This window comes from Aythya fuligula, chromosome 1 (assembly GCF_009819795.1).
Source record: "Aythya fuligula isolate bAytFul2 chromosome 1, bAytFul2.pri, whole genome shotgun sequence".
In the NCBI taxonomy this organism is placed as follows: domain Eukaryota; kingdom Metazoa; phylum Chordata; class Aves; order Anseriformes; family Anatidae; genus Aythya; species Aythya fuligula.
Window position 1 is genome coordinate 199,394,427 of NC_045559.1, and position 12,511 is coordinate 199,406,937.

Genomic DNA, 12,511 nt, shown 5'->3' on the forward strand with positions numbered 1-12,511 from the left:
CTGTTAAGGGGAAGTGAAAAGGGAGTAAGAAATGCAGCCTACTTGGAGATGGTAAATCTGAATTTATGTCTTCTGTGGAAGAAATAAAGGGAAAGACAGCATTACCCACATTGACATCACTGAGTACAGGAAGGATCTGTTGAAGGGTTTTTAAGAGATTGGTGCCCTAACCAATAAAGCACATGATTAATTAAAACTACAGTCTCCTACATAAGATGAGACTGGTGCCACTGGCTCTTAAAGCACTCCCTTGAGATGAGCTGGACAAACACCCAGCTGGACAAAAACCCTACCGTGGGGGTTTGATCTGATCTGAATGATATGCCAGACCTGATGCATCTAGCACTAAAACACTGCCAGAACTTCTACGTTGTATACCTGACCATGCCTTGACATGAATGAAGTGTTTCATCCAAAGTAAGTGCTTTTTACATGATGCAATTATGTGTGTGTGTGTGTGGGGGGGAATAATTAAAAAAAAAAAAAAAAAAAAAACTAAAACACAGCATATTTAACACTGAAGGTAATTAACAGAACACTTGAAAAAACACCAAGTTTGTGGTTGATTCCCTAACCTTAGAAAGACATAAAGGGAGATTAGATTTTAAATTAGATGGGACTGTCTGTAAGATAGCATTGACATTCACACAGGGCAGTCAGAGCCCTCTGTTTTATGCAAGAGGACTGCACCAGTAAGACCAAAAAGTACTGGTGTGTGGCAGGTGCCAGTCAGTGAGCTGGCATCTGGGCAGAGTGCCCCAGGTGCTCTAAAGGAAGGCTTTGTACACCAGAGGATGGAGGCAGGCAGCAAGTTGTGTTGTTTTCACTCTTGCAGTCTGTGGGGCTTGCATTTCTCCCCCTGTGCAGGTTGTTCCCTTTTTGTCAGGAGCCTTTGTGCTCCTGCAGTGTTTCCAGCCCCATCTGCATGTAGCAAAGCCTGGCTCAAGCTTCCTTCTGTAGCGTAACCTTGCTGCTACACCTTCAATTTTAATCTATTCTGTTCTGTTCTACTTATCAAGGAGAAGGTTGCACATCCCAGAGGTTGTGTGGTTCTTGCAAGGAGGAGCAGCCCCTCCAGCCCAGGGAGCAGCACGTATGTCCCTGCAGTGCCAGGCTGGGCCAGTCGCACATCCTGCACACGCAGACTTTCTCCGCACCCCAGCTCATCTCTTACTCTCCCCAGGAGGAAGCTGGCCAGGCTTTTCCAGCCATCATCCCCACAGGGAGCACACTCCAGCCCTCACCTCGTTCAGTAAATGCTCGTTTCCCAAACTGTCTGAGCTTCAAGGATGTTTTTTTCCCCCTCCCTTTGCCCAGTTCCTGCTTAGAAGCACGCAGGGACCTTTCCCTCTGCAAATACCTTTTCCTGTTTTAGTGCTGACTCAGAGTGCCAGCTTCCTGGGGAAACGCAGAACAGATGGTCCAGCCCTCATGGCAGACATTTACCGAGGAAAGACTTTCAAGGTCGGTGGAAGAGGCAATAAAAGACACACGGTGTCTTCAAGCTTCACAGCTCATTTCTCACCGTAAGTGTTAGCAGAAGGGAGGAAATCTGATCTCCAGGATGTCAGAGCACAAACTTTATATATGGACCAAAAGGCTTAAAATGGGAGATCTCCTGTTTGGATCCCAACCCCAGAGAAAGGCAGATCATTAGGGAAGTCCAGCAGAAGAAGCTGTCTGCTGTGGGCATGAAGAGCATCTTGAATGCTGAAGAGAACTAGAATAAAAAAAAAAAAAAAAAAAAAAAAAAAAGACAAAAAAAGACAGTAGGGCAAAGAATATGAACCAACTCAAGCATCATCCAAACATCACCTTCATCCACACAGCCCCAGCATCCTGCTAGGACAAGAGTTTAACCAGCTACAGGTTTCAATACCCTGGAGTGAGGATGCTCCAGGATGCTCCCTCTGCCAAATACCACCCTCTGCTGACTGCAATTTGCATTTCTTTGGCATTTCCAACATGGCTATGAAGACTCTGGTTGTGATTTTTTTTTCTTTTGCTCTAGTGCAAATGGACAGTGCTCCCATGGACAACAGCTCTGCCTCTGCTCTTGCTACGCTGAACCCAAGCAGAAAGTCCTCAGCAGCCATCCAGCTGTAAGTCCGAATTAAATCACATCCTCCTAAAGGAATCAGTTTGTCTGATGTTAAAGGCAACTTTGCTTTGCAGATCAAATTGAAACAAAACTCAAACCTCACAATAAAGCAAATCAGACGCTTTAAACGCCAGCTGGAAAGGATGAAACATTTATTTACATACAGATACATATGTAAGCAATTTCTAAGTATAAAAAGGACATTACAAATGAACATGAAGCATCATACATTCACCATCCTGGTCATCCAAAATACATTCCTTTCGCAACCTCACTGTACCACACTTGACAACAGGAACTTAGAAAAAAAAACAAAACAAAACAAAACAAAACAAAAAAAACAGACAGGTCCAATGCTTCTGACAGTCTATGGTTCACAGGGTTCACAGTTTGGCGATTTGCTAACACCTACACCCTTTCCAAAGACAGCACTATCCCAGCAACTCGAGATAAATGGTCTGACCAAATGTAGGGCATTTTCTCCACTGAAACAGTTGTGCTTGATCATCACAAAACATGTCCGCTCCTCATCCTTTTGGCCATGTGTTTAGGACACTTAAGCAACCAGGGTTCTTGCTAGAATTCTGTACATTGTGCTAAATTCACAGTTGTTGGGGAAAATACAGCAGGTCTTTGCAAAACAGCTGAATGTGTGGGAAAAACTCCAGTCCAGGATATTCCTTTAATGCTGTGACTTCACTGGCATGGAAGTTGCAAACAAAATGCTGCTTTTAGTGCCTAAGCAGGCTTCTAAACTACAATTCAAGCTACAGATGATGGAATAAAATGTACTTTGTTTGTGGTGTAAAAAGAATTACGTGCTTCAGTATTGATTTGTTAGTAATCAAAGCTGAGAGTAATTCAGTTTCTCTTCTGTGGAAATGAAAACACCTTTATAACTTCTCTAAAAATTATCATAGCTTTTCAGGAAAGAGGAAACATTTTAGACCTGAAAAAAAAAAAAAAACTAAATGTAAGGCAGAGTATGGAGAACTTGTCAGTTAGATAACATTACAAAGGGAAACAAGCCAGTAAACATAAAATTAAAATGCCTACTCAATGTATTAATGAATTCAAATGGGATCTGGGCGAGTCTTTCTGTATAGATCAAAGGCAGTTGGGCAAAAAAAAAAAAAAAAAACAACTCATGATCTGAAAATTCACAGAAGAGCCAAATGTGTGCAGCAGAACAGAGTGAAGTGGAAATAAAAGAGGACCAGAAAGAGGCTTGTCCCATATTGACAGCTGAGTGACTGCAGCTGCTCCAGTCCCAGGGGGTTTATTTATTTATTTTTCTTTTGTAAACAGCTGTGGGGAGTGAAATGGATGTGACATATCTGCAGTGCATCTTGTTGTGCTAAAAAATATGGCACGTTTTAAACTATTCCTCTAAAACCCAGTGAGAGACTTGTCGCTCAAAGCCAGCATAGCACCAAGCAGTGGTGTTCCCCACTCCCCTCGTTAAATGGCCTTTTCTCCCCCAAAATATTGGCTTAGGAAGTTGTTATTTTTTTCCTTTAGTGCTATGTGGAGGCCCATGCTAAGGCTTTCTTCCAAACAGCTTGCAAGAGTGGAGGCAACAGCAGTGCCTGAAATCACCACTGCCCTCCCCGTCATAAACCAAACATTTCATCCTCACTCCATTAAAATGTCAAAACAATGTTCCCCGCTCCTCCACTCCCCTCTCCATAAAGGCTCGGCTGCTGGGGATGCTGTGGCTGCTGCATTTACTACAGCTCATGCCCACAGTGTAACCCAGAGCCTGGGTGATACCAGAGCACTCCCCAAGCAGAGCATCCCAATCCTGGAGCATCTCCCCATGAGGAGAGCAGCATCCGCCTGCGTGTTGGTGATGTACTCGCCTGCACCATCCACCACTGATTCTTCACACCTGAATCTCTTCTGTTGGTCCCACAAAAAGGGAAACTCCTCACAGGCTGCCCTGGCTGAGAATAGGCTTGTTGAACTAGTTAGGTTTATGCTTTCCCAATAAGAAAGTCAGGGTGGCCCAGATGACAAGCCATGGATGCTGATGTAAACTGCATCTTCTCAGAATCATGGGATCACAGAATATCCCAAGCTGGAAGGACCCTCAAGGATCAGCAAGTCCGACCCCAGGCTCCACACAGCACCACCGAAAAATCAGACCCTATGTCTCAGAGAATTGTCCAAACACTTCTTGAACTTGTGCAGGCTCGGCGCCATGACCACTGCCCTGGAGAACCTGTCCCAGTGCCCAACCACCCTAACCCTACTTCTAACAACCCATCTTCCCTGGAGAACCTTTTAGCACAGCTGAAAGTGTGACTCACACAAGCCATGTCATGTCCCTAGGCACCAAGGCTGGACTCCAGAAGATGCTCAGCAGGGACAACTCCGTGGTGCCCTCACAAGCATGCATGTCCTTGGGAGTGGTGTCCCAAGATAAGCAGTGGAAAAAGCATTGGCAAAGGTGGCATCTGCTGCTTCAGCTGAAGACTTGGTTATTTAATTATAGCACTAACCAGAGCTAAAATTATCTTCTGAACTTGCTGGAAAAGGAGAACGGCTTCAAAGAATGTGATCACATCCAGGAAGTGTTAATAGCTAGATATTAATGTGAAAACAGCATCAGAGAACAGCACGGCCAGCTCCTGTTTATCCACAGCCAGGAGAACTGAGCTCTTAACCCTGGCTGTACTCTTAAAACCAGAACAACCTTTCCCTGACAGCATTTACTCATTGTTGTCTCGGTTTCAGCTATATCTGGGTTTTCTTTGCCCAGTTACCCAGCTGACTGTGCTCAGAGGTGCACGTAACGGAGATGACATTTCCTCTGGATCTGTGACTCCCAGTTTGTAGGGGGGAAAAAAGAAAAAAAAAAACAACACAACCACACCCATAACTCCCATGGCATAGTTTTCACTTCTGCTTTAAGTTACAGCTCATTCACATGAGGGGAAAGGGTGCGATTGCATCCATGGGTGATGACAGCCAGCCACCTATCTGGGCTGGATATAGCGCAAAAGGCGGCTTTGGGTCAGTTCAGCTCGGTGGTGAGTGAGGCAGTAGGCTGATGTGGGAGTCTGGCATCTCAGCCAGCGCATTAACCCTGTCGTCTGTTCTTCCAGCCAAGATAAATCCTAAACGGAGGCAGATGGGAGATCTGTAACCTTTACAGGACATTCAGCTACATTTCAAGGGGGTGATTGCATTTCGAAGACACAACAGGTTCCAGTTTGGGCTGCTTTCTTCAGGATGCACTCATCACCCATGGGAGATCAAGCAAGCAGCTCCCCACCACTCGTTGTCACCAGAAATCAGGACTGTCCTTCAAAACGATGATCCTTTGTGGACAGTAACTAGAGCAATTATTACCCACAGCAACAAGAGGACAGACTCAGTTGATACGAGCAAAGAGAAACTGGCTTCAAGAGCCATGTTCATTCAAAAAGCTTATAAAAGATCTGAGGAAGAAAACATTTTGATATAACAGCTTTCACTGAGCTGTCACTATTAGAATTGCCCAGAGCATTTCCTTTGGCTCCAATGAGTTTTCTTGTGAGCCCTAATGTACATCAGTTTTTGGGAGAGTTCCCACGCTTGCTCACTGGGAATACAAAGTGTCCTCTAGAAACACATTTTCTAACTGAATAAACCCAAAAAGGTCTTCTGCTTGGTAGATGTTGGTAGGAGCAGCACGTGTAAGGGAATGGAGTACTTTGACACTGCAAGTGACAATACAGGAGTCTCAGGTAAGACCCAAATTCATAATTATTAAAATCCAGAGCAATCAAAAGCTAAGTCATAGATGCATTTTGTAAGAGGATGGGATTGAGGAAATCCCGAGAGAACATAACCATCTCTTTATGCTGCATCTTCAGCTCCACCCAGCCATCTTTCCCCTGGCACAAAGGGCTGTACACGGTACACACTGCTGGGATATGCTTTCTGGGACTGTGTCTCCAGTCCCATCTGACCACGATGGCACCACAGCCCCCCAAAGGGCAGCTCACCCCATATGTTTGCTTGGCATATTTTAATTGATGGAGAATTTCATCTGTTTTCCAAGTGAATTCAGTCTCTGACTACAGAAATTATGTAAGCTCAACATCTCAGCATGATTTACGGACAGTTCTTCAATGCTGAAAAGGCAAGACAAGCAGAAAAACAGCTGATACAAAACCCAGAGGGTCTGACCATAACCAATTGCATCCCTTGTAAGCAAAATCTCGGGCAAGCCTGTTGTCCCACGTGTGCGCACCGACAATGCTTCTGCATCACGAATTCCAACTTTCCCTCTTTTCAAATCACTGTCTGCTGCGTCAACCTCAGCCTGCTGCTATTATTACTGATGCTGAAGGAATTCAATAGCCATTAACCGCTAAACGTAGACTAGCAGGAGCCCGCTGTTACCGATACAGCTATTTCCAAAAAGACAAACAGCACCAGCAGGCTCACAGATTGTAACGGCTGTTTCACACGTTCTACAGCAAAGAACAAAGTGTCTTATCTGACAATTCATGACATGTGGTTTTCATTAAATAATGATCACAAAGCCACTTAGCATTCAGCACAAATATGTATCCAACTGCATACTCCAACTACTTACCTGTAGATCAAATTGAGATTTCAGTATTAGAGGTAAGAAGAGGCACCCAGTGTCCCCTTCTTCTATAGAGTTCATAATTTCACATTTTTCTATCATAATTCTCTTGGAGGAAAGTTTGGACTTCTTTTTTTTTTTTTTTTTTTTTTCCCAGCACTTGCTCTCTGATGTGGAACAGAAGGGAATTGCAGCTTGTGCCAGCAAACTTGCGTTGCAAACATCTAACACAAAATACTCCAGAAAGTACCTCACAAATAGTGAGCAGATGCATAGAACATTTAGTGTTTTACCCAAGATCATCTCAATCTATCAGTAAGAGCTTTGACAAATTAAATATGAGTAACATTGATTTTTAACTCAAGTGTTACCCTATGTGCAACGCCCCGAGTCTTGCTCCAAACAACCTCAAAGCTGTGCAGAACCAGCTGTGTCAGGGTCAGGTTGTCTTCACGAGCTCACATCAGGCTGCATTTGGCAATCTGGGGAATGCTCAAGGAAGACAACGCTCTCCAGCACAGGCTGTACCACACAATCCAGAACAGCAGAAGCCACCAAATCCCACACGTTTCTAAATCCTCTAGGTTACATCATGAGCAGAGACCAAAAAGGACCCTGACTGGCCAGTGCGTCAGATGACATTTCCCCAACATCTAACGCTTACAGCAGCACTTTGCAAAGTGTTACCTAAATGACAAGCAAGATTTGTACCACAATTTCTACATCTTCATTTTTAGCACTAGTCACAAAAGAAGTGACCTAAAAATAGCAAGAAAATATTAAAAATTGACATATGATACACCAGTCCCTCCTCTCTCAAAGACATGTAGAGTCAGCTCACCATTACAGATCAAAGGCACGCCATGATACAGCCCAAGGAAGTCTTTTCAGGAAAATGTGAAAAAGCATTTTAAAATGCTACTTTTTTATTATTATTATTGTTTTCAGGATGAACTTACTGGCAACTTTTATGTCAATACAAAAGTTCTGTTAATAATCTTCAGTAAATACCAAGTGATATTAAGGTGATTAACTTTAAATTACATTGTATCACAGTCACGTAACTGCCAGGAGAGATTTATCCAGATCAGCTAAACTGAACTCAAACTTCTAAAACTCATTTTCCATGAGTGCATTCACTATCTCTCAATTTTGCTATAATGTCAGTGTGTAAATTTACAATGCATTATTCGCATATGGCACTAGAGGTGTAGTAATAAATTCCATAATGCTTCCACTTCAGGGGTTTTGTAGAAAGAAATTGCCTAACAGTTACACATACACTGGAGTCTGAGATTAAGAGTACAAAGCATCGAGTAAATTAAATGACTCTACAGCCCTGAATGTGAAAGCTACTCAAGCAGAGAGGAGAGAGGCCAAGAAGATACCTTCAAGAGCTCCTCAGAGAACAGTTCCATAAGGTGATCGTTGGATGGGTCAGACACAAAATGATGCCACCTGCAACCTGCTGCTATTTCCACTTCACGTTAGAAAAAAGAAAAAAAAAAAAAAAAAAAAAAAACTTCTGCAAAATTGTATGCCTGCCTTTCAACAGGAACTGTATCTACAAGCTTTATTTTTATCCCAGACATATTGCAGGCTGCCACTTCAAACTGTGCTCTCTTTGAACCCTTAGGCACAATCAGTGCACACAAAAGATTTTGGTCGTGCCTGGTGCATTTTTTCAATTCCACCAATAACTTTTCCCAAGGCTAATTTTTCACTTTAGGACAATACTAATTAGAGGTGGGACAGTTCATTTTCTTATTTATTTATTTATTTATTTATTTTATTTCTGGGAAGTCCTTTCATCCTGTGTTGGATATCAAAGAAGCACAGTCCTTTCTCACTATGTTCAAGCCTAGAAAAAGAGGTAATGGGATTTTAATGAACAGTGCTTATTAGCGTTCTTTTTCTAATCAGTCTAAGTTACACATTCAGAGGACAGCAATGTAGTAAGACTACGCTTGGTCTATGGAATATTTGCTGAACTGCTAGCACCAAAGGAAGCAATGGAGCTGTAGCCTTGTCTTCTCAAATCCTTGTCTGAAAATGTTGACATATAACTTTTTTTTTTTTTTTTTTTTTTTTAATTCCATGTTTATGAAAGTGCCTATAGATGAGAGATGTAACACTATTTCAAACACCAGTCCTCCATGGAGACACGTGGGCAGACACTATGTACACGTCCTAAGAATTCACTTGGCTGGCAGTCCAGATGATTGCCAGTGTAGTCCAGGTTCAGTACGCATCGTTGTGTTGTTTTTTTTCTTTTACAAAGGACCAAACACATTGTTTTGTAAGAGAGATCTTGAACTCTTCAGTGTCTTCTCCAAGAGAGGTTGATCTCATCACCTGCAGAAGGAAATGCTCACATTCTGCATTACACGAACCACTTGTCCAACTCTCCTTTTTCCTTTCCCACTCCAGAAACTGCAAGAAAAAATTAAATTTAAACCATGTTATATTCTGCTACGTTGCCATGCAGCTGGAGCTGTCAGCCTGCCATGCTTCTAGGTCTGCAGCCTGACTCAGGGGAAGTCAGATGGGTCAAAGTGGCAGGAATTCCCTCCGAGGAGATAAATCCCGGCAAAAAATCCTGTGGGCCCATGGTGGATGGAAAATCACATGCCAGCTCTTTAATTAAAATTACAGCAAGTCAAATAGCTGATACTTTTCCCCTCTCCTGGTAAGGGGGATGAGACATTGTTCACAAGGGTGTTCTGCCGTGCCTCGCTGATCAGCCGGCAGGCTAAGTCCAGGAAGAGTTTTTCCACATTATCCGATTCTTTCGCTGAGGTTTCCAGATAGTACATGTCCTGTGCTTCGGAGAACTCTGCAGCTCTTTGCTGGGAGACTTCCCTCTTATCGGCTAAATCAATCTTATTACCTGCATTGAGGGAAAATTGTAGAAAGGGAATTAATGTGACTTCCAAAACAAAAGAAACAGAAGTTGATACAGGACGAAGGAGAGTTCGGTGCTGTATGTATGCATGGGTAGGGCTTTCGATGTGAAACTCAATGCTTGCTCTCCCCTCCAAATAATGGATTCCCTGATACACAGGCCAGGTTCATTTAATATCAGCTCACTTAACAGAACATGCCCTGTGAACATCCAAGTCCGTCAGCTTTAATTTAGTACCAGTGCATCTGTTTGCTGCTATCAACTGACATTAAAGAATTTCCATTTTAATATCTATTGAAAATTCTCCTGCTCTGGCTCTGAGGAGCACTTAAAATGTCAATTATAGCACGTGAGACACTAAGTGTGATATTTCTCATGTCGTTACAAGCTTTAAAGGCAGTCTGGTGCAGAAGGCTGCTTTCCTATCTTAATTAAATATCCCTGTGACTGATTTGGCTGCTGAGGCTGAAGCACAGACAGGCTCGGGGGCACTCACAGAGCGAGGTGGGGCAAGGAACCAGCCCCCTCCTTCAGAGAGCTCATTTTAGCAGGGAGTTGATTAATGCCTCCAGCAACCATCTGATATGATTACAGCCTATTACAGGCCACTTCACTTCAAACGTGATGTCTTTGCCATAAATTAATCTTACAAAGAAGGTAACAGAGCAGGGCCTGTGATAACAAGGGGCTGTGTCCAGGGACTTGTCAGGTTCAGGAGGAAACCCCTCCTGGCCTCGTGTCTGGAGCTGGCGTGAGAACCAGCAGGAGAAGACTGCACTAGCAAGCCATTTCCCATTGCCCTTCTTTCATCCAATATTCCTCTTCTTTCCCGATGAAGCAATTTCTTGGACCCACTGTATACACTGCAGTTACTCTTTCTAAACAAATTCTCACTCAACGTAAGCACTTTATAGGTGTTACCATGATTAAAGTGTGTGCTGTGGAAGTTATTTATATTTTATGCTGTAGATGCTAATAATTAACTTAATGTTCCCTAAAAAATCTTATGTACATTTGTTAAGTCATTTATTGTGTATTTCTGAGCCATTTGTACATGTGCCATACTCTTCTTCTGGAGTGTAGTGAGTTTCTTGTATGGCAGCTCCTTAAATCCCAAGACTCACCTGCAATACCACTGGGGCACGTAAAGCTCAAAAGACCTTTAAAGACACCTTAAACATATTTTGTAATCCTCTAGATTTTTCTTTTAAACAGCAAACTATTAAAGGAAATAATGACACTGCAATAGGAAACTTTCGAGCTTTCCCCAACTTATTTTTCTGTTGTTCTTTGTATATTCTTGGGCCTTTAAAAGCCAAGTCCTGACTATCAGATACTGAGAGCAGAGCACACAGAAGCACGGGTAAGCAAAATAACCTTCACCTCGCATATAGCAGACAGATGGCCTGGGGTCTGTTTTAGCTTGAGTTGAAGCTGCTAGATTAACATGGCATTCAGTATTTATTTTTAGGTTTCCTAAATCCAGGCAAAAATAACCAGTTTTCCAGCTCTGTCTTACCCATGAATGCTAAGATCCACAGAGCCATTGCATCCTGGTCTGCTTCCCACATCTTGTCCCACTTAAGCCAAGACTCCAGCTGTCCACAGCTATGGGGTGCATCAACCCACAGCCATCACCAGCTTGAGCAGATCCTCATATATTTGTGGAGATCTGAGCTGGGAGTCACAAGGGATAAGTCTGCATTCTTAGCTCTGCCATGATCAATGCTTCAGTCCCCTATGGGACCAACCCGAGGGAAGTATCCACCTCTGCACACAACAGCCTTGAGGCTTGAGACAGGACCACAATTTGAGAAGCAGCTAGGGTGCCCTGAACATCTCCACCAGCATGTTGGGGTTGTCTGCAGGAGGAATGGTCCAAGCGAGTGTGTTTAAGGCACCAGCTGCACCCACACACGGTTACAGCTCTGCTTTATTTGCACCAGTTTGAGCCTCCTGCACCTCCACAACACGCAGATCCGCTTCTTCCTCCCTCCAACACCTCCATCTGCCACCAAGTGCCCACCATCGCTGCACCACCCCGCCAGGGAGGCCCCTGACTTACCCACTAGCACGGTGATGACCTTATTGCTGGCATACTGCTCGATTTCTCTCAGCCACTCGGGGAGGCATCGGAAGGACTCCTCGCAGGTGATGTCGTAGGTGAGTATCAAGGCGTTGGCGCTGCGGTAGTAACTCTGCGTTATGGACCGGAACCGCTCCTGTCCTGCCGTGTCCCAGATCTGCAGCTTTTGGCACAAAAAGGGGGAGCAGGGAGAGGAGAAAAAAAAATCATTTTAAGTTTTTTTTTTTTTGCTTTGGTAGAAGCACTGTTTTGACCTAAATGCCTCCAGGGTACAACCACTGCTGGGAAAACACTTAGCTCTTCTCCCCATTGGCTTTCCATCCCCCAACCTTTTTTTGCTTGTTTGTTTCCATTTCTGCCTTTTCAAATTGAAATGCAAGGCACAAAGTCAGCTGGCATTGCTGCCGACTTCCCCAGCAAGCTGTAGGTCCATCAGTGTTCACAGGACTTGCAGCATCTCCCTTGGCCGGAGCTGTTGGCCTGGAATTACAACACAGGCACCAAAGGCAGGAGGTCTCCTCTCTCTTCCTTGCCCTGCAGTCAAACCCACAGCAAGGTCTGTTCCAGAAGGAATAAGGAAGCCACTCCTGTAGCTCCCAAGGTTAGTTAGTTATCCCGAGATGAAGCACTGAAGGGTGGAAACCACAGGAGTGGACAAAGCTCAGGTTTGCAGCTGAAGGCTCATCCAAGGACTCTGACATGTTTCCTCTACAAAACTTCAGACATCCCGCCCAGCTGCTTGCCGCCTTCCTTCCTGATGTGTAGAAGTGGCTGGCAGGTCCCTAACTATAGCTAAGAGGTCATGAGCTTAACCGCTGTTTGGCAAACTCCCTG

General features: G+C 43.9%; 1 protein-coding gene across 4 annotated transcripts in view; it reads right to left on the minus strand.

Moving 5' to 3' along the window:
- Nucleotides 1-2,236: 2,236 nt before the first annotated feature.
- The window catches only part of RAB30 (RAB30, member RAS oncogene family), a 47,373-nt gene continuing 37,098 nt past the window's right edge, over nucleotides 2,237-12,511 (minus strand). For 3 of the 4 annotated variants that reach the window (XM_032183433.1, XM_032183441.1, XM_032183450.1), the window contains exons 4-5: nucleotides 11,657-11,840; nucleotides 6,817-9,576 (exon numbers count right to left, since the gene is read on the minus strand). In XM_032183433.1, the coding sequence (XP_032039324.1) occupies nucleotides 9,326-9,576; nucleotides 11,657-11,840 (435 nt within the window). In that variant the 3' untranslated portion in view covers nucleotides 6,817-9,325. Of the gene's footprint in view, nucleotides 3,051-6,816; nucleotides 9,577-11,656; nucleotides 11,841-12,511 lie in introns of those variants that run through there. The other variant, XR_004253017.1, reaches the window with a different exon arrangement.